At 38.4% G+C, this 24,590-nt stretch overlaps 4 protein-coding genes across 4 annotated transcripts; 2 read left to right on the plus strand and 2 right to left on the minus strand.

Moving 5' to 3' along the window:
- The first annotated feature begins 878 nt into the window (after positions 1-878).
- Positions 879-3,639, plus strand: comtd1 (catechol-O-methyltransferase domain containing 1). The gene is made up of 7 exons (XM_018696793.2): positions 879-1,042; positions 1,138-1,256; positions 1,859-1,964; positions 2,415-2,533; positions 3,006-3,060; positions 3,148-3,281; positions 3,409-3,639. Exons 1-7 carry the CDS (start codon positions 988-990, stop codon positions 3,559-3,561), a joined length of 741 nt encoding a protein of 246 aa, XP_018552309.1. The 5' UTR covers positions 879-987; the 3' UTR covers positions 3,562-3,639.
- A 134-nt stretch (positions 3,640-3,773) lies between these two features.
- Positions 3,774-9,177, plus strand: LOC108897250 (neurofilament light polypeptide). The gene is made up of 3 exons (XM_018696790.2): positions 3,774-6,247; positions 6,345-6,469; positions 6,613-9,177. The coding sequence occupies exons 1-3, from the start codon at positions 5,318-5,320 to the stop codon at positions 7,910-7,912; spliced, it is 2,355 nt and encodes a 784-aa protein (XP_018552306.1). The 5' UTR covers positions 3,774-5,317; the 3' UTR covers positions 7,913-9,177.
- Positions 9,000-15,018, minus strand: vdac2 (voltage-dependent anion channel 2). Its single transcript, XM_018696791.2, has 9 exons — positions 14,855-15,018; positions 13,492-13,563; positions 13,328-13,377; positions 12,742-12,894; positions 12,556-12,608; positions 11,385-11,612; positions 10,484-10,634; positions 10,326-10,383; positions 9,000-10,001 (listed from the first exon to the last, which is right to left on the minus strand). Exons 2-9 carry the CDS (start codon positions 13,556-13,558, stop codon positions 9,910-9,912), a joined length of 852 nt encoding a protein of 283 aa, XP_018552307.1. The 5' UTR covers positions 13,559-13,563; positions 14,855-15,018; the 3' UTR covers positions 9,000-9,909.
- A 2,394-nt stretch (positions 15,019-17,412) lies between these two features.
- LOC108897226 (uncharacterized) lies at positions 17,413-24,589 on the minus strand. The gene is made up of 17 exons (XM_051076643.1): positions 24,144-24,589; positions 23,596-23,916; positions 23,144-23,443; positions 22,965-23,058; positions 22,613-22,713; positions 22,430-22,464; positions 22,057-22,110; positions 21,588-21,644; positions 21,375-21,449; positions 20,793-20,866; positions 19,603-19,820; positions 18,969-19,289; positions 18,517-18,816; positions 18,313-18,406; positions 18,072-18,169; positions 17,939-17,970; positions 17,413-17,630 (listed from the first exon to the last, which is right to left on the minus strand). The coding sequence occupies exons 1-17, from the start codon at positions 24,241-24,243 to the stop codon at positions 17,616-17,618; spliced, it is 2,289 nt and encodes a 762-aa protein (XP_050932600.1). The 5' UTR covers positions 24,244-24,589; the 3' UTR covers positions 17,413-17,615.
- Between the last annotated feature and the right edge of the window lies 1 nt (position 24,590).

Consider the following 24,590-nt stretch of genomic DNA (forward strand, 5'->3'; position numbering starts at 1 on the left):
GAAAACAAACAAAAATAATAATAAACTAATACTGTGCAATTTTTAGCATGTTCTACATTTGTGGAGAGTCTTTCATGGTTTTTAACTACTTACATCCGCACTACTGCAATTCCTCTGGCAGTACACAAAAGCCTCTTTCACATCTGCAGCTTTTTTGAAATTGCAGCTGCTGAGTTGAATTAGCACAAACAGAAAAAGTCACTTTATTCCAATTCTGGCTGTTTTCCCTCCTTTTTTTGTCAATGGTCACTGGTTGCATTTGATTTTACATTTAAAACAACCTGTAGCTCCATATGTTCGCCATTTGCTAATTGTGATGGAATTTACAACACAGCAAGGACATTGTTGTTTTGTGAAATACATAAACTTTTGAAAATAAGTAACATTTCATACATGAGAGTTGCAGAGATTCAGTGCACGGCACTGTGTAATAGTGTATATTCAGGAGAACAGTGAGAACAAACACAGATACAGTTCAAAGTGTGCTTGGTTGGATTGCAAAATAACTGACTAACTAGCTGCAGTATTTTGAGATTTAGGGCTTCAGCAAATAAAGAGAGCAGTTTCATCTAACCAAAACTGGGTCAGTGTTGGTGGCTTTAAAAAAAAAGAGTGACATGAAACTCTGCTGTGATTTTCAGGAATTTAATTGTATGATTGTAATATTTTAAAAATCAGTATATTGAGACCAACTTTCCTGTTTGTTGTTAAAAAAAAAAAAAAAAAGATTGTCCAACCAAAATTATTTTACAACAGTGTCTTCAGGCATGTTTTTTTTTTTTTTTCCCCAAAAACCACCAGCCTCACAAAAATGCCCTTACTTTTGCAATATACCTGAAAAATCAATAAGCTGAACCTCCCTCTCAAAGGTTAAGCAAAACAAACACAGATAGTACTGTACAAAAGGGGCTGACCCAGAGAGTTTCCTTGCATTCAAATGCAAGCTGTCCAACCTTTTCTTTACCAGAGCTTGGGTCCCAGGACGTAATGGTTGCAGATATTAAAATACTTGTTTGTGTTGGACTTGCTGTTGTACTATCAGGTATGAGAAGACTGGGGAAAAATATGTAATCCAATTGATGGCTGAGATCTCTCAAATTGGTGGTCATGGCAGTGGTTCTGTTTCTTGTTGTTCAGGTGTGGGACAGTCTGCCTTTATCGGGAAGAGCCACAGCGGGGGAAAGGACGATCCAGTGCTCCAGTATGTAGTTAACAACTCACTGAGGGAGCACCCAGTCCTCACCAAACTCAGACTGGTAAGTAAGCAAGAGAACCAGGGAGCCCTCATTCACTTGTGTCTCATCTGGAAATGGTGATGATAACTTAATGTTACTTGACTTAGTAAGATGTCCCTGTATTGTTTCTGGCTCAGCCTCTGATCAGGTCAACCAAAAGATCCCATATTACATCCAAGCTGATATCTTTAAATTTGAAAGCCTACAAAATTCAGCACAGGATTCTTTTGATCACCTTTAGATTAGCATGGACAGGCAACCTTCCAACACTGATCTACATACCGAAGCCACTGGCAGGTTATTTAGGTCAGATGAGGGCTGGTTGGTCATCTGGCGCTCCAGGCTAAAAACTAAAGATGTTTCTGTTTCTGTCACATTTTAACTCTTTATCTGAGCTTTACTTTATATACAACTACATTAAATGTTTGAAGAATACAGAGTTACTACAACGCCACTTCAGGATCTGAGCAATACAAATTTTGGCCACTAGAGGGCTGCAAAGTGTTAAAGAACAGGACACAGCCAAGTACAGTGAAGCCTCCAGTCCAAAGAAATATGTTGTCTACCCAATCAGTCATACAATACGATGATATATATTAAATTATATTATATTCTCATTTCAGAGAACCCTTGAAGACTCATGGAATGTCATGATGGTTGCCAGTGAACAAGCCCAGTTGATGGCAAACCTCATTAAACTGATCAATGGAACTAAAGCCATTGAAATTGGTGAGATTATGTGAGGCCTACAAACACATTAAATAGTAGACTATGGAAGCACAAAGAGGCCATGATAATTGGAATTTCTCATTTCTGAACATGTACTTACTATTGTTATACTTAATGTTGAAAGTCAAAAACTACTGACTTTTTAGCACTAAAATATTTTACTCTGAAGCTATTTCCTTGATTATATTTCACAAAGCGTAACCTGACAGGACAGAGATCTGTTCGGTTCCATTCAGGCTCAATTGAATATTGATAGGAACCTTGACGTTTAAGTTTGAATTTTTCATCTTGAATTTTGCTGTCCAGTTTGAGCAAATGACTTGGATTGAATTTTTAGATCTGTAAACGAAAAGCAACTTGAATATACTGAAGTTCAAACCACATAGATTTGACAGTTGATGTCTACATTTAGCTGTATTTTGATTTTTGAACACTGTATTTATTCTACAGGGATGTACACAGGGTACAATGCACTGAGCATGGCTTTGGCCATGCCAGAGAATGGGCGTGTGGTAGCTTGTGAAATAGAAGACACCTACGTGAACATTGCCAAACCATTTTTTAAAGAGGTGAGAAAATGTTTTTCTAAACAGCATGACTGAGTCATCCATAAAAAGTAACACAAGATAAAACCAAATAATGGTAAAATTAGGATTTGTTCCTGAAACCTTCAATCTTACTCGTACTTGTACAGGTTACATTGCACAGGTGCATAACCAGTTCCTGGCACTAGTGCTACAGTTGGATTTGGTATTTTGCAAGTTTAGTGAGACTGATAGTTGCCTCTGTCAGAGCAAAATTGTGCAGCAGACAGCATAGTGTACATCTACCTTCTGTCAGTGTGTCTCCACAAAATGCTGCAGGCTGGAGAGTGAAAAAGTGTCTATTCAGGAAACTGTCACATAAAGATGCAAAGTCAAGCAGCAAAATCAATTCCTGTTTAAATCTTCCTTAACATTCTCTTTAAAAAACAATTAAAGAAGAAAAACACTTGAAAGCCCAGCACTGCTCTTAATTCATATAATTTATCCTTTTCCATAGGCTGGAGTTGAAAATAAGATAGATGTGCAACATCAGATAGCAATGAAGACACTGAGTAAGTGCTTTCATGAATCTCAGTCATGATTTTTTAAAAACTGACTCAATCACCTTTACATTGTAATTTTGATCTCTGTTTCATCAGATGACCTGATTGCAGCTGGGGAAGTTGGAACATATGACTTTGTGTTCATTGATGCTGATAAATCCAACTATGACAATTACTATGAGAAATCCCTTGAGCTCATACGGACAGGGGGCATCATTGCGATTGACAATGTAAGTACACCTTCCATAAGCAGCTTGAGCTTCTGTTAGAGGATACATGCTGAGAGGTAGTGATGGGAGCACAGAGCATTTTCACTGTGAACAGAATGACACAGTCTGTTGTTACTCTACTTTGAAGGTGCTGTGGAGCGGAAGGGTGGTGAATCCTGCTCCCACTGACCTCACCTCCCAGGCTCTGGATACTCTCAATAAGAAGCTGCATAAAGACCAGAGGATTGATCTGAGCATGCTCACTGTGGGCGATGGGCTGACTATTGCCATTAAACGCTAAAATCACTAGTCAAACAGTTAAATATGTTTTTCTTAACAGTGCGTTGGTTTTGATATTAAATAAAAGTCTAAAATAAAATATGTGGAGTAAATCCTCTATTTTGGTCATAAAAAGAGCTAAATAAGACAAATATACAGTTTCAAGCATGAGAACAACAGTAATCCAGATTCTATGCTACATCACAGGGTTACATAGACCAAAAGGCTGGGTTGGTTTTCTTTGTGACAGAACATGAAACAAGCAGGTTAGTATGATCAGTTCTATTTATACACTGTGACCACCACAGCTCACACACATAACTAACAAAATGGTATAAGTTGAACAAAACACAGCAGCCTTTACTTAAATCACACTACAGCTCTGATGTGAAACACCAGGAATTAACTTTACACAGTACAGTTAGAAAAAGCTTAAATAACAATTATATTTCACATGTAACAACTAATACAAGTTTAAACTTGCACTTACTGACATGGGTTTGACCGGAAAATGACAGTTACATGTTGGCATTATATTAAGACATAAAGCAGTGGTGAAAGAAACACTCAGAACTTTAAATAAGTAAAAGCAGAAATACTACAGTGTAGAAATACTTATACTCTTATGAGTTAAAGCTGCAGGCAGGTTGAGGATCTGTTAGAAAATATACTGCTGTGTTATACAGAGGTGAACAACATGTGTGAATGTAGTACTCAGATCCTTTAGTCAAAGTAACTAAGTAATAATACTACAGAATAGAGAGTAAAAGTATTATCAGCAGAATGTACTGCATGTAGATAAAATTGAGTGAACATTGCACTTTTCACTGCACATTTATCTGACAACTTTAGTTCCTAGTTACTTTTCAGATTCAGATTGATAACATCAAATATAATCAACAAATAACCTTTGAGGTATTTGTTGACCCTATAAGGGCATTTTGAAGTTTATTAATGTACAGTTTCTGTCATCATATCATAACTTCTCCTGTAAAGACAAATTTTATATCATTACACCTGTGATATTACTAAATTACGACTGTATATATATTTGAATGCAGGACTTTCACTTGTTACAGAGTATTTCTACACCATGGCTTTGCTATTACGTAAAGTAAGTAAATTATTGGAGTACTTCTTCCATCACTGGTAAAAAAGAAGAATATTTCCCTGCAAAATTCAGTTAAATGGAAGTCTGAAGTAGCATGTAAATGCAAATATATAAGTACCTCTAGACTGCCTACCTAGTACATGTATCTAGATATATCCCCCACTGAAAACTCAACAGCCTATACATTTAGTGAATCCTGCGCTGTTGGAAGCAACCCAAAGGCACTGAATAATTTTAGGCTGTTCTAGATCTAGAGGACAATCTGACTTCAGTAAAGATGTTTGAATCTGCTAGTTAGTAAGACGTGTCTGTGTAGTGTTTAAAATGACGTCATCTGTTAAAAGCCATAGAGAAGGTTGGTCGTTAAACACCGAGGCCTGGTAACAAGGAGTTCAACAGCAACTTAAAATCTCTGACACATATAAGAATAATTATCATCCTTATTGTTGTTGTTATTATGCATCACAGTGTTAATTGTCTTGGGACTGACATCCACAGTCCGTTGATCCACGTCACTGCTGGCTGCGACAAAACGTAGTGTAAGCCCTCATTAAACATCAGCTGATGCTACACCTTTTCAGCACCGCGGACAGCTCCGTTCTGCATACGGAGCAGATGGAGACGGTTATAAAAGCGCGTCTCTGCACCGGAGATTCACAGCTGCAGCATGGATAACAGAGTAGGCTTCCCGCACAGAACCGCTCAATATGACTATTTACAATACAAACCGATGCGTTCGGGATTAGACACCAGCGTCGTGTTGATGGGGACGTCCGCGGACATGAATCGGAGCAATCCGTTATCTGGAAAGTTTAATGAGAAAGAATTGATGCATGGCTTGAACGGTCGCCTCGCGGGATTCATAGAGAAGGTGCACCAGCTGGAGCGCCAGAATCATCTGCTGGAGAGAGAAATAGAGGAGATCAGGGGGAAAGCGAAACCCGCATCTTGCTTGGAGGAGGAGTACGGACCCGAGCTCATGAATCTGAGACAAATGGTTCAGGATATCACTCATCAGAAGCATCAGATTGAAATTGAGCATCAGAATTTAGAGGAAGAGCTATCCAACTTGAGAAGACAGTACGAGCAGGAGGCGCGTAGCAGATCAGATGCCGAGGGCAGCATCATGGTCCTGAAGAAGGACATCAGTGACGCCTATCAGGCTAAACTACAGCTGGACAAGAAAGCGCAGTCTCTCGTGGATGAAATCCACTTCCTGAAGAAAAACCACGAGGCCGAGGTGTCAGAGATGTCGGACCAAATCGTGGGTCTGCAGGTGACCGTCAAGGCGCACGAATTTGGCAACCCCGGCGTCACTGCGGCACTCCGGGACATCAGGGCGCAGCTGGAAGGTCACGCTGTGACCGACGTCCAGCAGGTAGGAGAAACTTTCCGGGCTCAGTTTGCGAGATTGACAGAGGCAGCTGAGTCCAAGAGAGAGGCTTTAAAAGCGACCCAGCAGGAGATACAGGAGTACAGGAGACGACTGCAGGCCAAAAACATCGAACTTGACTGCGCTAAAGGCACCAGGGAAGCGCTGGAGAAGCAGATGCATGAGGTCGAAGATCGCCATAAGGAGGAAATTATCCACTATCAGGTAAGCCGTTTTTTTGTTTTTGTTTTTTTGTAAGAACATGATTTTGTGTTTTGTGTAAATGTATATTTAACAAATGTTTTCTTCCCCTTTCCCCCAGAACACAATCAAAGAACTTGAAAACGAGCTGATAAATTGCAAATTTGATATGTCTGGTTACCTGCGGGAGTATCAGGACCTATTGAATGTGAAGATGGCTTTGGATGTGGAGATACTATCTTACAGGTAAGGTAATGAGTGTTGCACTGTGGGATTCACATTATTAAAATGGTCAATGATAAATCTCTTCATCTCCTACAAACTTAAGGCAAGGATCAAATTGTATTGATGTGAGGACCAATGCCCCCTCTGTGTCGCCTGTCTTCCAGGAAACTTCTCTGTGGCGAAGAAGCTCGGCTATCCACAGTGTCGGACACTCACATATCCTTGCCCTACATCTACCACCAGTCCCCTGTCTACACCCTCCCCTGCCTCAGCCGGCCGGGCGGCCCACACAGGCGAGCGGAGCCCCAGTACAAGTTTGTAGAGGAGATCATAACGGAGACCACCAGGGAAATTGAGATGTCAGAATTCGAGGAGACAGGATCAGAGGAGACTGATGTAGGAAAAGACGAGCAGGAGTGTACCAAAAGGGATAGAGGGGGCAGTGAGGAGGAGACGAATTATAAAGACAGTGGAGAGGATGAAAGTGAGCAGGTGTCTGAGAGTCAGCAGAATCAAGTAGCATCGGTAGGAGATTCAGTGAGTGGAGGTGATGATGGGGATCAAGGGAGTCCTGGTGGGACAGATGATGGTGAAAAAGAAGAAGAGTCAGAGGAGAGAGAAGCAGTTGAGACTGAAGGGGATGGTGGCATTGATAAAAATGCACAAAGCAAAGTTTTACTAAGTGAGAGCCTCGATGAGGAAGAAAGTAAGGAACATGAAAAAGTATCTGAAAACATGAAGGAAGGGAAAGAGGATGCAGTGACAAAGGTAACAGTTAAGAAAGATCTCTCCTCAAAACCAGATGATTTGAAACCAGAGGTCACTGTGGAGAATGAAACAGCAAACGATAAAAAAGAAGACGCTCAGAAAGATAGTTTTATCTCGGTTCAGGAGAAGAAGCCAGTTGATGAGACCTTGGCCCAAGTTCCTAAAGAATCAGAAAAAACTCAAGAGCTGAGCAGTGCTGCTCAAGAGCCAGATAAGAAAACTGCAGATATTACAGAAGAGACAAAGAGGATTCTTCCCATAGAGACACAGGAGCCTTCAGAAAAGGCTCAAGAAACTTCAAGTACAACAATCAAGGGTGAGGAAAAAAGCCATACAGAGGGAAAGGAAATCAATGAATCTGAAGCTGCAAAAGGTGAGGATAAAGTAGCAAAGAGCACTCTAGATGCTAGACATGATAGCAATAAAGGGCAAGATCAAGAGCCGTCTCTAAAATCTGATGTGAAAAGTCTTCCTGAAGTGAAGGATCAGAAGCCAATCAGTGGAGAGAAAACTAAAACAGACCAAACTATGTTGCCAAATGAAAAGACAACTACTAGTGCAGAAATCAAAGAGACACATCAGAAGGGACCGGAGAGCAGTCAGGCTCAGAAATCAGAGCTGACTGAAGGTTTAGAGAAAACAAGAGATCCTCAAGGTAAAACTGAGAAGGTAGAGAGCAGTAAGTCTGAGAAATAAGGGGAATGTGTACTAAAAGCCAACAAAGGGCATATCTGAGGTTGCAGAGGATGCAAGGATAAAGGATGTTTCCATCTTAAATTTAGACAGCAGTTAATATGCAAATATCAGGGGTGGTGAAGCTGAATATAGACAATGGCTTAACTAATGCAGATGCAAATTCGAGGCATAAGCTGAGCCAAGCAAATAGGAGGAGAGCTCCTGTTACTGTAACTTCTCTAAAGATGAAAATTTAAAACAGAGAGAGCATGATTCTTCTGTTTGCGACAGATTTGCTTTTGAACTTTAAATCAACTTGGGATGTATTAAAACCTTTTGACTCACCACACAAAAGTAATTATGAATGTAAACAATGGAAAGTGAGTTCTGAATTTGTGTCTATCCGCTTTGGTTTATGCTGACAAATAAATGCAATATCAAAAAAAGTTCCATGATTGTGAGTTATTCCTTGTGTTTCTGCAAGGGATAAGTCAACTGATTTCTTGTTTCACTATACTGTAAAGCTGTTAGAGGCTTACTTTCAGTTCTCTCGTAATAAGCGAGAGAAGTGAAAGCAAGTACAGAACAGCTGCAGTGTTGTTGGTTTTCACATGTGACTTCCTTTTACGTCACCCCATCTCAGTGAAGTTTCATTTTTATTCAGATGTCTAGAGAAAGAGGGTGGTATGGATGGATTCATATTAGTCTTATTTCCTCCAGTTTACTTCCTAGCTCTGTGTATTGTCTCTTGTGAGGGTCTTTTGGTCTCTCTCCCAGTCAAGGACTGCAAGCCTGTTCATTGTCCAGTGTTGCCTCTCAACTGCTTTTAGCCTGTTGATGCTTGTTTAAAAAAAAAAAAAAAAAAAAGTGTGTCTTCATTTGACTTTGTTTCTCCTATAGCTTCCATTTCCTTTTGGTCTTTTACTTGGAAAGTTTTAAGGTATGTCAGATAAGCTCCTAAACATAACTCATGATCACTATTATAATAATTCCATTAGCACACCTACTACTCACTCTGATACAAGGCTCTAAAGGTCAACATTAACCCAACAAGCTGGTTAATGAGTTTTGCTAGTGACACTTTAATATCACATTAAAAATGCATCTGTGGAGTTCAAAGACTTTATTGAAAAGTTATACATACACATAAGGACCTCCAAGACTTCCTGTGGGCTCTGTCTCTGCCCAGTACAGGGAAGCACTTTCCAAGAGTGCACGCGTGCAACTAAGTTACACCGTCTTCTGGAAAATGATAGTTTGGCATTATTGTGAACATTAATGACGTGCCCCCCAGTTGTCTGTTAGTACAGAATAAACAAAAACTAATTCTGCTTGGTCGGCCAAGTGAACAGGTTTCTCTCAAACGTACAGACCAAACTTTAAGCAACCCAAAAACTGCCCAGTTTAAGGGAAGGTCACGTGTGCAGCTTCAACAGAACATCACAAACCCTGATGGCCGACACAAAACAAAATGTTACAGAGCTTTAGTTTGTCCTTGTGTGCATGAACAGGAAGGGTGCGGCAGTATTTAAATAAGAGCAGAAAAAGCCTAGTGTATTTAACAAGGTTTGCAAATGATGACAAAGGAATATCAGATGGTCATGATTGTAAAATCAGAGCGAAGGTATGACATCACTCACCACACAAAACCGTCGACTGATGTTCTCACAAAGAAACGGAGTGTCTGGGATTATCACAATAAAGCCACACACAGTTGATGACAGGCAAAGGGATTGTATTGGATTTCATTATTATGGCAGTGCTGGACAGGAACAATGACATGATTTATAAATATTACACCACCAACTGTCTCTTCAATAGATGCAGCTACAAAGTAAAAAGCAACAAAGGTAAAATGACAGAAGCACCAACTTGAAGTGGTACTCAACAAGTTAGAGTTTGTTGTCGTAGCCTTTGAACCAATCTCTCCAAGATATCCCCTTGCTGGTTTGAGTTGGACATACATTTAAGGCCAGATTCTTCTGATATTCCCTAGTCCCTTGCAATATGAGAAAAGCTTAGGCTTCCAGTTCCAAGCCCAGACCCAGCTTGTGGCCTCCTGCATTGATGTTCTTTCCATCGACCAGGCCAGACAGGGTGAGTTTCACGCCTGCACAGGCAAGAGGAACCAACATTAGCCATTAGATGTACAAACATGAAATTTGTTTTGTGAATGAGTGGTTGGAATTCTGTGAATGAGGGTTGACTGGAAAGGTAGGCTGTTAAATGTTAAATGAGACTGTTCTAGGTCAACTCATTTATAGAACACTTAATACTGAAGTACTGTGTGCACGGACTCTGGAGTGTAGAAGTGTGATGCAGTATGTGCACCAAAAGTAGAAAAGATTTAACGAATTAACTAAATCTTATGTTAACTTTAAATATTTTGTAAACCTTCCTCTGCTGTCCATGAACCTGTAGGAAGCCAACTTACCTGGTCTAAGAGTCTGGGTGTACCCAACACCAACAAGGCTATTGTTGTTCACTTTAGCCTATAAGGGGGGGGGAAAAAAAACAAGTAATTTTATCACAACTAATAGTCACATTGTGCCTCATCCACCGCACTCTGAGAACCTCGGTTACACTACTTACACTGATGGAGGCATCCTTGTCCAGCTGGTATTTGGCTGCAATACCAAAGCGTGTGCTGTTGCTGCCAGCAGTCCAGGCCAGGTTGACTGCTGTCTCCAGCTTGTCGCTCACCTTCTGGTAGATGGAGCCTCCAAACTCAGCTCCATCATTACTTTAAAGAATCATAAGCATAAAAGAGAGAGATCTCATACTACAGGAAACAAAAAAATTGATTTTTTTGACTTGAAGGGGTTGATTGTGTTGGTCTTGTCATCAGCTTGTAGAAACATATTGTTAGTGCATTACTGCAACAGGCCAGTTTTTCTAAATAGAAATGTAAATGGCAGTGACAGCACATGACTATATTGAATTAGGACACTCCATATTTTTTTGTTACAGCTTCAGCAGTTGGTAATCTTGTTAGCATTACTAAATTATGTTTATTGTCTTTTGAGTTTGTTTTCATCCATACGCCCATTCAGAGGGTTAATGTGTTTCATCAATTTGGAATACAGCCCTGATAAATCCAGCACCTTTTCTTACTCTTACCACACTCAAATTGTTTAGCACAAGTGAACTGAGTTCACAGTCAGTTATTTGCTGGGTTAAACATAGAGCTGCTCTGCCACATTTTTTCCTTCCTTTCCTTTAAGCTGCTCAGGTTTTATGGTTGGTTGGTTTCTGTGTAACCACCGCAACCAGCAGATAGCTATGTGGGTTTGTATTATGTTACATAATTTGACTGATTGTTTCATTGTGGCTGATGCTTTGGACACTACATCACATGTATGGCTAAGTTGAAAAAATACCTACATCGAGTTTCTGTTTAGCTTCGTGTTGCCTGTGAATAACTAAAGGTCTCACTGTGCTATTGAGTTCAAACATACAGTAAAAATCCAAACTGAAAAAGTTTTCTACATACACATTGGTATGCAGCTGGAAGTCTCCCGTCTTGTAACCGATGGCAAAGTTGTTCTGGGTCATCTTGGATTTTGCTGTGTCAAAGCTCATCTGGTATCCGGCGAGCCACCCCTCGTAGCCAACAACAGCAGCTCCATGGATGGTGGGGCCGGCGAAGTCAAAGTCGACATCGCAGCCCAAGTTAACGTACTCGCGCTTGTAGGCGGTCTTAACTTTGCCACTCTTCTTGCTGTTGATGAGAAACATGGCTTTTGTTATGGTCAAGCTGAAATCCCTACCAAGTCAGATTAGTAATGAAAAGTGCATCTTTAAGAAGGTCAGGTTACATTCCCTGCAGTATACAATAAGCCAATTTACAACTGCAAAGTCTTTACATTTACAAATTGACAGGTCATCTCACTGATTTTGTTATGTATTATTTATGTCTTCAGATTTGATAAGCACATCAAAAATGTCATGGTACCAAAGGGTGTTACGACATCCACTTTGGGAACCAGTGCAATAGATTTATGATCCCCCAGAGATAATTCTACACCTAAGCCATGGCCAGCTGTCAGTTCAAGTAGCAAGCACGATAAGACAATGATTTTTCGGTACATTGCTGGAACATCACAAAAATGATTAGCAACATTAACCCATCACCAGGTTTCAATTATAGCTGACTCAAAAGTTCAATTTAGCCAAACTTTATTTTTGGTTTTTAAACCAGTATTTGGTTCGCTGCTGGTGTTTATTTCCCAGTCTGAGCATGACACTGTAGCCTTAAACATGCTGTCTCAATGTAGCCATGTAACTCCACTCTAACCAACCTTCCTACACTCAATATGAAAGGGGACACACATCGTCTGGGCAACGAGCCATATTCCTCATGTGATTCGTCATGGACATGCAAACAAAACCTTTTTTTATTCCTAACTGAGAACAACAAACTACAATACATAATTTAAGCAAACAAATGCAGTGCAAAACCCAACAACAAATGACAGTAATGTGTTAACAGCCTAATGGCATACTAGGACTGGGGTCACATGGCCAGCAAATACACTTGTCAGAGACATGTGCAGCACAGATCAGGTTGCCAAAATTACTCATGGAGAGGTGACAGGTGTTTAACTCAAACAATTAAAATTCACTTGAAACTTTTCCATTAAATATTTTAACTATGATCTTACCCAGTGTTTGGTGAGAAGGTTGTGTCAAAAGTCAACTTCAGTCCCTTGGCAATCTGTGAGAAGCAGAACAGAACCCATCTTACATTTAATGAAATTATCATTGTCCTGTCAAGCACAATTTTTAGAAACTTACTGACATATGTTGTTGAATAACAAGTATATAAAATGTGTGAATCTTTCCCAAACCTGATCTTCAACAGTGATTTCTGTTCCCAAGGTGTTGTCAGTGTTCCACTTCTCGGTGAAGGTCAGACCGTATTCTGACCTCTTGTATTTAGTTTCCAGGCTACCTGCAACTTTGCTGGTATCCGTGTTGGAGGAACCAGATGTTTTGAATTCCTGCAAGGCACAATTTTAGAAAAATGACAATTACTTAAAAAAAAAACTTAGGACATTATGGATGCAATAACTATGAAAAGAAACTCAGTCAGTGCTCTCATTATTTTTGGCAGTCAGTCTTGTATTAAGTTAAAAAGAAAAAATAACTGTGTGTATCCCCAGAGAGCTGAAAAAACAGGGTGGGAAAAAGTGCCACTTGGGGCTTCAGGAAATTGTGAAGAGCATTTATCACTACCACTAACAAAATTTGAGACTGGCATATTCATTGTGAATGGACTTCATTGTTCTGGGTGGTGAACTGCTACTTTTATGGCTAACATTGCCAATAAAATATTTTCAAAGTGGAGCCAGAACATGTCATAAACATGACATGCTGTGAACTATGAAGTAAGTTCTAGTTATCCATTCTGAAACCACAAAGAAATGACCTTACCACTCCACTGGCTGACTTTGTCTTGACATCAAGCTTCACCAGGCCAAATCCTGAAGAGAAGAATTATAATGTTCTTACATTTCAGAGTTTGTCTGCAATATCAGCTAGACTTGGTGGCAGAAAAACATCACAATACTACTTGGTAAGCATGTGTGAAACCATACCATAGCCTTTGTTGAAGATGTCTTTGGCAGACTTGCCCAAGTCAGCATATGAGGGAGGCACGGCCATTATATCTGTAGACAGAAGCAAAATAAAATGCTCAAATTATTCTCCTCATTAAAGGTACATTTTCATCGGTCTAAATCCAGGTATAAAGTAATGATGTGGCCTGATGATTTATGTTCCAGAATTCCAAAATCAATTTTATAATTGACCTCATATGTTTCTCTATAATTAATACTCCTTTGACAACATCAAATTCAAAGTGTGCCAGTGAAACTATTAAGTAGTAAGCTACTGAGCAGATGTCTTTGTGTGATGTAAAGAGTGCCAATATTTGTGCTTAAGGGAAGGCACTGCTGTCTCTTGCATCTCTAGATGCACCACTCATGCCCACATGATGTATTGTGAGGTTGGAATAAACAAAAGCCATGAAGCTATGAAAAGAAAAAGAAGCCTGGTTAACATGAGAATGTCAGTTGAAATGTATCTGTTCTTCCTGCAGCTGCCACAACTGTTGAGTGGAAAGCTACAGTAGGCCCTGCACCAGTGGCATTGACATATCTTACTACTATCCTGCTGATGACCAGACAGTCTTTCTAAACACACTGATCTATATCTCCTGTGCTGATCAGCTCATATTGTACAAAACTAAATAATACAGTAAATACAGTATTTGCTGCAAACTGTCAAACCCCTTTGACTTATAAGAGATCAGTTTCATTTTATCAACTTGTGGGTTAAGTGCTGATTTGCACACATGACAAACTGACAATGACAATGTTGGTTTCACTTTTCTTTTAACACCTTTGGCACATCCACACCACTCCAGTGCCGCAGGTACAGAACAAGTGTCAGACAGTCGATGGGCAAGGTTACTGAGTAAGACAGGAGCCATTTTGCCGCACTGGTGTGTGTCCAGTTCAGGCCTGGCTCTTATTAAAACTACTACTCCACGTGAATTGGCAAGCACAGCTAGGCGTGGCAAGGCACATGCCGGTGCCAATTAGCGAGATGTGTTAATTAACCAGTTGACTCGCTTTACAAGCTCACTTCTGCTAACTAGGCCACAGGCGGGTTAACGAAAAGCTCACTAGCATTTAAGTCAGAGATTGTAAATATTTTGATAAAGTAGCTTCATAAAACGCAGGCCAGTTATTCAACAGCATGTGAAAGGTGTAATATAACACAAAGCTCCCCTGTTTTTTACTGGACATGTGTCAGGCGCAGCATGCCGACTGCAGCTAGCTTAGCTAACTTTGCTAGCATGCAGAGTACCGGCGTGTGTAAAGCACGCTCGACCACCGATTCTTGCAAGTCATTAAGTGCATAAACAGTGTCAAACTGAATAAATGGCTCTCTTACCAGCAGGAAACTTGGCTAGCGGTAAACTAAAGTGACTTTAAGGGAGATGTTCCTCACACCGCACGGCCGAGGCAGGCGTCACCGGTTGGAGGGCGAGCTGAAGGAGACTGCACTGCAACGAAACCCAGACCTATCACAAGCCCGGCTCAGGACCCGGGACGCCCACATCCTTGCCTGAGTAGAAATGTTCTTACGTCACAGCAGGATTGCGTGCTCTTTGCTTATAGCGCTGGTAGTTGGGCTACCCACCAGGTAATTGGGGGGGCGGCAACTGACTGTGGACAATTTAACAACTGTGTAAAGATACTTTAGAGCACAAAGTAACTACTGAATTTATTTAATATTATCTAACCGTAGCTCTCTCATAAAGCTTTTACGCAGCAGCTTGCTTTGGGCAAAAATCTGAATCAGAGTCAGACTTTATTGCCAAATAAGTTTGCACATACAAGTAATTTGTCTTGGTATATAAACAGGGATAGTAAAAATGCTGCTTTAACACCATTTAAGCAGTGCTGGAAGATTTACTCAAATAAAAGCAAAAATAAATAAATAAAAAAAATGTCCTTGACGAAAAATCATACTTAAGTAAACGTAAATTAGTATTGGCAGCAAAATGTAGTTAAGGGATTAAAGTACTATTGGTCCCTCTGACTGATTTGTATCATTATACATGATATTATTAGAATAGTTATACCGAAGCATCAGTTTTAACTACTTAATACCCATCTTTATATACAGGGAAACCAGTTAAATCTCTGGGGTTGTAGGATAATAAATAATAAAGTTTTCATTCACAAATCTGTCTTTAGTTTTTTTCCTCAGACTTTTTCTAATCTGATTTTTGGTGAGGCTAAAAACAGACTAAAAACATTTATATAAATAAAACCATTAAATGAATAAACATTTACAATAAAACCACCAAAGAAAATGCATAAAATCTTCCCCCTGAAATGTAGTGGAGGTATAAAGTAGCATGAAATGGAAACACTCCACTGCATTTAAGAGTTCTTCACTAGCCCCAGTTTCAGAGTAGATTTCCCAACACTGCAAATGATGTATGGTGCAAAGTGGACCCAACATTTCAACACAAAAGGCAGCTTCCCAAGTATGTAACAGTACAAACTGATGGAAGATATGTCACCTCTAGTTATAAAAGTAATCTTTTATTAACAACACCCTCCTACCCACAACATCCACAACTCTACAAGGCACTGATAAAACAAGTTTTACTTGTTGCTCTTAAAGTTGTAAATGTTTTCATCTTTACAAAGTTGATGAAATGAAATCATTTTGTACTTCTCTGTGCACTACAAATTGTTCATTCAGTTACATTCAACATCATGACTATTCTTTAAACATGTAATATAAATGTGCATTAACTTTGAAAGGAATGAAAGCACATGGCTAGTATACACTATGAGTTAATAAACACCCTGAAAGAAGAAATCAGGATGGAAACAGTAAACTCAGTGTATAAGACTTGTAATTGCACTTGTGAAACAAACAAGTCAGTGCTTGGTCAGGTCAGCGTTTCACAACTATGCAGAGGCAGATATATAATGATTGTCAATGAGCCCCCCCCCCCCCCCACCCGTTGAGGAAAGAGAAAAAATAACAATGAGGAAGGAAGAGCCCAGTAGTCATGCAGTGCAAGACAAAATGATGCAAGTTTGGAAAATAAAGTTAAGAGACTCAGTTAAAGAGCAACAATTGTGACACTAACAACAGAAAATACTGAGCTGCTGTATGTGAAAAATTGCTGACCGGCTTGAGCATCTTAATATTTATGCTTTGTCTGTTGCTTTAACTACAGAACTTTACATTCCTTGCACATCACTCTCCGAATGTGACCTCTGGGTAAGAAACGAGAGACCAATATCTAGGGTTCTTTTTTTCAGGTATTTCAAATTCATTTGGTTACCTGTGTGGATGCTCAACTAATAAACTGCAGCAGATGTTTTGATTTGTCAGAAGCAAAGCAGAGGTGTACATGAGGATGGTGTCCCAGTAAACCATGACAGTGTGACAGTTCAGGACCCTTAAACTGAAGCAGCTAAATGGAATTTAGCCATCATCAATTTTTGTTGTCAGTCCACTCATAGTCACAGTGAAAACATTGGGGACACTTGAATTGATGGTCACTGTTGTTCCATCTGTTGATCCTGATGACCCTGTCACACAGTTCCTGTCCAGCCTGCACCACTTCATTCTTCCAGAGTTTCTATAATAAAAACTGATGGTTACACTATCTCCATTAAATCCTGTCATCTCCTGATGATCCACATAGAGACTGGGCGTACCTTAGGGGAAAACAAATTCAGAGAATTTAGGGAATCCTAATAACATTTACTCTCCATAGCAAAGAACAAGATCCTCATTATTATTTTTTCCTCCAAATTGTTCAAATTTAACAAAGAATTTTAAATGTGCTTCAAAGTGCTTTGAGGGCTCTTACCTCTGACTGACAGGTGAAAATATATTTCTACATCCTCCTGTCCATTAATCTCCACAGCACACGAGTAATAATCAGTGTCCTCATCCATCAGGTCTTTAACAGTTACAGAGAAAATTCTTTGGGTTTTGTCATCAGAGATTGAAAACTTTCCTGAACTATGTGGTTGGTTTGTTTTAACAGCATAAGAGCAGGAGGACCAATAATATCCTTTACACAAATATTTCACATGGTTTCTGTATTGTGAGTCATAGAGACATGGGATAGCGACTGAATCACCAGCCTTCACTAACACTTTACTGACTGTGGTTATGCTGTGAAATCCTGCAACAAGAACAGATACAGCATGTTAATGTATATATTCACAGTGGTATTCCTCTCTCATATTATCTGTCCATTGAAGATTATTATTGTTGTTCTAGATTACACATAATTATCTCTAAAGGTTATCAAATTAAAAAAACTGCTGTATTGGTAATTTGATCAATATTTAATGACAACTTAACTTAATGACTGTATATGTTACTGCATTTATAAAGTAAGCAAACCACTATTACAGCATGTCTTCTATTGTATGGAGAACAGCCTTCACTGTGAAAAACCCCATTGGGAAATTAATTAGAATATCTTACCACTGATATGGTTGATTCTGCTTCAGTTAGGCCTACACATGACAAAATTTAAAAAATATAAAATAAAATAAAATTATGATTTACCAGAATATTTGAAATGAATTGGATTTATTAAAGTTCACCATGGACTTACTGTATTTTTTGAACATACACCAGGTGAATAAGCCCATGATTACAATGAAGGTCAACACGCTCATACGGATGATAAAACTCCTTAGGTGAATGGAAATACTGCAGCATAAAAATAAAGTTTGTTATTTAAACAGTCCAACAATGTAGCCTCAAGTCTATTCATCATCCTGATCATATACAGTAAATATACTTTGTCTTATATTAGTTTGCAATTAATATTATTCATTATATAACCTTCTGACCTGTTAAGTGTTTCATCTGGAGAAACAGAAGTGAGATTCAAAGGTTCTGCAGAGGGTGATAAGGTGGTAAAATATCTGGTTGTTGCAAGTGTGGCTGCAAAGAAAATGATTAATAGAATAATATAACAATAGTGCATCCCGATAATCATTCTTTGTCTAAACAAAACATTAAAAATGGCTGTGCCTGTGAATCATAATACTTACTAGTAGTAGGTGTCTCAGTAACAGTGACATGCACTGGCATCTGAAAGTCTCCTTTAACACACAAATACCAGCCACTGCTCTGTGTTGTCAGTCCACTCATAGTCACAGTGAAAACATTGTGGACACTTGAATTGATGGTAACTCTTGTTCCATCTGTTGATCCTGATGACCCTGTCACACAGTCCCCACCCAGCCTGCACCACTTCATCGCCTCAGAGTTTCTATAGTTACAACTGACAGTTACACTATCTCCATTAAATCCTGTCATCTCCTGATGATCCACATAGAGACTGGGCATACCTTAGGGGAAAACAAATTCAGAAAATTGAGGGAATCCTAATAACATTGACTCTCCATAACAAAAAACAAGATCCTCATTATTTTTTCCTTCAAACTGTTCGAACTTAACAGAGAATTTTAAATGTGCTTAAAAGTGCTTTGAGGGCTCTTACCTCTCGTGACTGACAGGTGAAAATATTTTCGGATATCATCCCCTCGATTGATCTCCACAGCACACCAGTAATCAGTGTCCTTATCCGTCAGGTCTTTAATAGTCACAGTGAAAATTCTTTGGGTTTTGTCATCAGAGATTGAAAACTTTCCTGAACTATATGGTTGATTTGTTTTAACTACTTCAGAGCAGGAGGACCAATAATATCCTTTACACAAGTATTTCACATGGTCTCTGTATTGTGAGTCATAGAGACATGGGATAATGATCGAGTCTCCAGCTCTCACTGACAGTTTACTGACTGTGGTTATGCTGTGAATTCCTGCAACAAAAACAAATACAGCATTTTTATGAATATGTTGACTGACAATATTCTCTATTCATATTACCTGTCCATCAAAGACAGGTAATATGAGAGGAGAATTGCATTTGCTGTTGTTATGGATTACACATAGTTGTCTTCAAATGTTATTAAACTAAAAAAAAAAAAAAACTGCTGTATTGGTAATCAATATTTAAGATCAATATTTAATGACAAAAGTGTGTATTTGATTACTCATGCCATTATCATCTTACATGACTGGATCAAGACTAAATGCACAACAACAACACATAAAGTGACCTCTGTGACTGACCTGTGAGTCCACTGAGGATGAGAAGAAAGCTGAGATGAACGGCCATGTCGGTGAGTAGAGTCAAATAAAATAACACTGAAAATGCAGGGATGGGCTGATTTTCTACTTCCTGATTTTTGTAGCTGCACAAGTTAAATGTCCTCCTTTTAAGGCAACTGTTGCAGTAATTGATGACGCACAAAAACATGGAGTTACTTTGTGCTTTGAGCATGTGAGCACTGTAGCCAGCAATAAATTAAAACTTTTAAAACATAAGTTACAGTTACATTTTTTTTTACAGTAATATAAAGACAATTACAAGTAAGAAGTAAACATTAATGAAATGCTTCTGATAAATGAAGATGTATATTTTGAAATGTATGTTTATTTGTACAAAAATGAAAGGCAGCCCTCTGTATATGTGAATTGTAACATGACCTATGTGGTTGCAACAGCTTAAAATTCTTCTCCTACCATTGTAAAGCAGTGGCACTATTTAGTGTAGTTGATATACAGTATATAAATATGCTTTTAGAATAAAGTTTACAGTGGACTTGCATGCAATGCAAGTGGATACAAAATTATAGAACAAAAGATTAGCATTCCTTGAACTGAAATATGTTAATTTATTCAAAACATGGCATTAGCCAACAATGACAACCTTAACTTACACATCTCATTCATTAATGCATGTGATCGTTGAAAACCACTGAGTGATTTTTAATTTGAAAACCTGAGTTTCAGTGGCCACAGAGGAGACAGACATCACTTTGAAATTATTTACAACACTGCAGGACTCCCTGCTCATCATACTATAAAATATACTGCAAGTTTGATCTTTCAGTCTTATTCAATTATATTTAACAATGAGTAACTCTCTTATCATGTGATATGACTGAATCTGTATTAAGGTAAGCTATGAAAACAGTTTACAAATTAAAAAAAAATAAATTAGTTAATTAGTTGTGATTATTTACCATTGTGAGGCTTACAGCAATAATATATATACAGCAATGACACCAGTGTTGTCAGCGGTCCTGTCAAACATTTTTTACAGCTATACAGAGGAGGATCAAAAAATAGGAATAACGTTTAAAACCTCAAAATGAAAAAAGAGAAAGTTATTTTACAACCAAATAATAATAGATGACAACACACTGCAACACTACTATCTAAAAAGTGATATCCAATGATAGATGGGTAAGATTTACAGGTAACAGGGTAAAATGTACAGGTTTTGCTGGTGTTTAGCCAACCTGCTATGTGTAACATCCTCAGCTTTGGCCTAAAACTGTGGGAGAACAAGTGGGAAAAAGACAATTAGGAAGAGGAAACAAAAATTAACAGACTAAGGGTCTACAGCCATACCAGCAGTTATATATGTAGCTATTCCAGCACAGTGACGCTATGCGAACTAGCATGCTAACATACTGATGTTTACCAGGTATGTATACCATGTTAACTATCTTAATTTAGAATTCAAGCCAGCTAACATTTGCTAGTCACTAGTTTTGCAGGTAGTTAGTCATAAACAGCCAATTTGACATGATGATGGTGCAAAGTAAAAAGTCAGGCAAGAGTCAAAATCTCTAGAAATCATCATCTTGGCACCTGGAATGCCTGTACCAAATTTTACAGTAATCCATTCCAGTAGTTGCTGTGATATTTCAATGTGGACCAAAAGTAGTGGACTGATTGACAGCAACACTGACACTGCCATTTATAGAGATGCAAAAAACATTTGACTGTGTGAGAGACAGTGTGAGGTTGGACTTGGATGTCTTACAACTTACCCTTTGTACAGGTTGTTGTTTGGTAGTAACCACAGAGCTGTACGTCACTTCCTCGTCACTCTTAGCAACTGACCTCTGGGTACAAAAGAAGAAACAGATGTGAAGCATCATTACAATTGTTGAATGACAAAAATAAGAAATTCTAGTTGAGTCTACTTATGCGTCCTCTAGTATTTTGTGATGTAAGTTATAATTTTAGAGATTGAGGTCTACCTTGTGTGAAGGTTTTTTCGTGTACTTAACATTGCTGTATGTTACTTCCGCTTCAGCCTGATGAAGGGGAAAAAAACTGATGTTATTTACGGCAGCATTTTACTGGAACATAACAGATTAGGTTATTTCAACATAACACTAACTCAAAATCACCAATCTTGAAATAGTAAACATGAACTACTTCAGACAGATACTTCCCTTTTAGGGGAAACCATGATCAGAATTTAAAATATTACTAAATGTGATTGTGATACTGGTGACTGTATTCTCTTCAACAAAAATCCACAATAGCAAAATTGCACAAGATGTATTTTAACTAACATAAATACTTGATGTTCATCTGCAATGGTACGGTACAGTTCTGCAGCTTACACTGACTGTATATCAAGGAGTAGATCTAAGGAAAATATTAATTAATGGGTCTAGTCTGATTAAAAAATGAAACATAATGTTCAGCTCTGCCCCTTACCTGGTCCAGTTTTCTCTCGTGTTTAACAGTAGTGTATGTCAGAACCTCTTCAGCCTGTGTTAAAGGAGCAAATCAAATATAACACTGAAAATGAATGGCTTTAAGTGTCAGAAAAAATAACCATAACTGGCTCATTCATGCAGTATTTGCAGTCACAGATATGCTCGGCTATGTTTCTAACTGGTAATGCCTATTGTATTCTCTTATTTAAAAAAGAATATTAGGATGGAATTAATTATCAAAATATATGTTTTTAACTTTGAACACCTTGATATTCCTTGGATTCACTGTAGTGTTATATTAAGAAAATGGACATGAAGGCATGTGTCTTTGTAAAGAAGATCTTATTGGGAAATGATTCAGCATATCTTACTGTTGCTGTGGCTGATGATTCTTCCTCAGTGTGCTCTAAAAGTGATACAATGAAAACTCACTTCACTCACTTGTAGTGTTCAATGACAGTAATGCACAATGGTCTACATTTAAAGCAAAACTATTTATGAATGAAAAATCATTTTGGCATTACTGAACTTATCAAAGGTCAGCATGGACTTACTGTTTCTTTTACACAGAAACCAGATGAACAATGTCATCATTACAATGAAGATCAGCACGCTCAGTGGGATGATGTAGCTCATTAGTTTGACTGAAACACTGCTACATGAATTTAAAGCACACAATGCAAATGTATTAAAATAAACAGTTGTGATGTTTAAACAGTCCAACAATGTAGTCTAAAGTCTATTCATCATCCTGATCATATGCAGTAGATATACTTTGTCTTATATTAGTTTCCAATAAATATTATTCATAACATTTCTAAGTTATCATGTATCTATAAAGACTTTTATTTGACCATGGAATGGCCACAGTTCTCTGAATACTGTATATTAATTAAGACTTCTAACCTGTTAAGGGTTTCATCTGGAGAAACAGAAGTGAGATTCACAGGTCCTGCAGGGGGTGATAAGGTGGTAAAATGTCTTCTTGTTGCAAGTGAGGCTATAGATTAGAAAATTATTAATAGAATAAAATGGCAATAATCAATCCTAATAATAATCCTGTCTAATCAAAACACAATACTTACTAGTGGTAGGTGTATCATTAACAGTGACATGCACTGGCATCTGAAAGTCTCCTTTAACACACAAATACCAGCCACTGCTCTGTGTTGTCAGTCCACTCATAGTCACAATGAAAACATTGCGGACACTTGAATTGATGGTCACTGTTGTTCCATCTATTGATCCTGATGACCCTGTCACACAGTTCCCGCCCAGCCTGCACCACTTCATTTCACCAGCAGTTGTATACTTACAACTGATGGTTACACTATCTCCATTAAATCCTGTCATTTCCTGATGATCCACATACAGACTGGGTGTACCTTAGGGGAAAACAAATTCAACAGAAAATTAAGGGAATCATAATAACATTCACTCTCCATAGCAAACAAGAAGACCCTCCTTAATGTTTTTCCTCTCTTAAAATTTCCAAAAGGATCTGAAATATACTTAAAGGTGCTTTAAGGGCTCTTACCTCTGGCGACTGACAGGTGAAAATATTTTTTGATATCACCCCCTTGATTGATCTCCACAGCACACCAGTAATCAGTGTCGTCATTCGTTAGAGCTTTAATAGTGACATTAAAAATTCTTTGGGTTTTGTCATCAGAGATTGAAAACTTTCCTGAACTATGTGGTTGATTTGTTTTAACTACTTCAGAGCAGAAGGACCAATAATATCCTTTACACAAGTATTTCACATGGTTTCTGTATTGTGATCCGTAGAGACATGGGATAGTGATCGAATCACCAGCTCTCACTGACACTTTACTGACTGCGGTTATGCTGTGAATTCCTGCAACAAGATCAAATACAGCATTTTTATGGATATGTTCATAAACAACATTCTTCCTTCATATAACATGCTGCTATTTTGTAGATGTTCATATTTACTGTAGCTGTTTTTTTTCCATATTGTCTTCAAATTCTATGAAAAACTAAACTGTTACCATTAGTATCATCTTCTGACGTGACCCTTAGAAACATAAGATATGCAATTATAAAATTATTTCTGTGACTGACCTATTAGTCCATTGAGGATGAGAAGAAAGCCCAGATGAACAGCCATGTCAGTAAGTGTGCAACTAAACAACATGAGCCAGTCAACAGCAAGGCTAATCATCTAGCCTACTTCCTATTTTTCCTAAATTTGCAAATACACCAGTTCAAATCTGTCTTCCTCTTATTTGAAGGAAGTTGCATTACATTGGTCGGTTAAATCATCTATGCAAATATCTATGCAGCTGGAACGTACTTTTAGAGTGTGGACTAGACTAAGGTACAGTGAATACAAAATTTCAAAAGTAAAGACTGGCACTCCAGGTGTATGAACTGAAATGTGTTCATTTATTTGAGAATTTCAATTGTTTTTTACATAACTTAGTTGTACATAGCTTAAAGCATACATTTAAAGTCAAATGATAAAAATATCATTCTACTTCTCATTTGTGCACCTCTTGCTGTACTGGT

This window comes from Lates calcarifer, linkage group LG16_LG22 (assembly GCF_001640805.2).
Source record: "Lates calcarifer isolate ASB-BC8 linkage group LG16_LG22, TLL_Latcal_v3, whole genome shotgun sequence".
Taxonomy (NCBI): Eukaryota; Metazoa; Chordata; class Actinopteri; family Centropomidae; genus Lates; species Lates calcarifer.

Excerpts from the sequence above, each read along its gene's own strand:
- LOC108897226 (XM_051076643.1), bottom strand. The coding sequence starts at position 24,243 with ATGATTAGCCTTGCTGTTGACTGGCTCATGTTGTTTAGTTGCACACTT. Across the intron at positions 22,111-22,429 it reads AATCATCAGCCACAGCAACA|GCTGAAGAGGTTCTGACATA; the intron begins GTAAGATATGCT and ends CCTTTAACACAG. Across the intron at positions 18,817-18,968 it reads TCACCTGTCAGTCACGAGAG|GTATGCCCAGTCTCTATGTG; the intron begins GTAAGAGCCCTC and ends TTTTCCCCTAAG.
- vdac2 (XM_018696791.2), bottom strand. The coding sequence starts at position 13,558 with ATGGCCGTGCCTCCCTCATATGCTGACTTGGGCAAGTCTGCCAAAGAC. Across the intron at positions 10,635-11,384 it reads TTCCAGCTGCATACCAATGT|TAATGATGGAGCTGAGTTTG; the intron begins GTATGTAGAAAA and ends GATTCTTTAAAG. Across the intron at positions 10,384-10,483 it reads ACAAGGATGCCTCCATCAGT|GCTAAAGTGAACAACAATAG; the intron begins GTAAGTAGTGTA and ends CCCCCCTTATAG.
- comtd1 (XM_018696793.2), top strand. The coding sequence starts at position 988 with ATGGTTGCAGATATTAAAATACTTGTTTGTGTTGGACTTGCTGTTGTA. Across the intron at positions 3,061-3,147 it reads GATAGCAATGAAGACACTGA|ATGACCTGATTGCAGCTGGG; the intron begins GTAAGTGCTTTC and ends CTGTTTCATCAG. Across the intron at positions 3,282-3,408 it reads GCATCATTGCGATTGACAAT|GTGCTGTGGAGCGGAAGGGT; the intron begins GTAAGTACACCT and ends TCTACTTTGAAG.
- LOC108897250 (XM_018696790.2), top strand. The coding sequence starts at position 5,318 with ATGGATAACAGAGTAGGCTTCCCGCACAGAACCGCTCAATATGACTAT. Across the intron at positions 6,248-6,344 it reads AGGAAATTATCCACTATCAG|AACACAATCAAAGAACTTGA; the intron begins GTAAGCCGTTTT and ends CCTTTCCCCCAG. Across the intron at positions 6,470-6,612 it reads GTGGAGATACTATCTTACAG|GAAACTTCTCTGTGGCGAAG; the intron begins GTAAGGTAATGA and ends CCTGTCTTCCAG.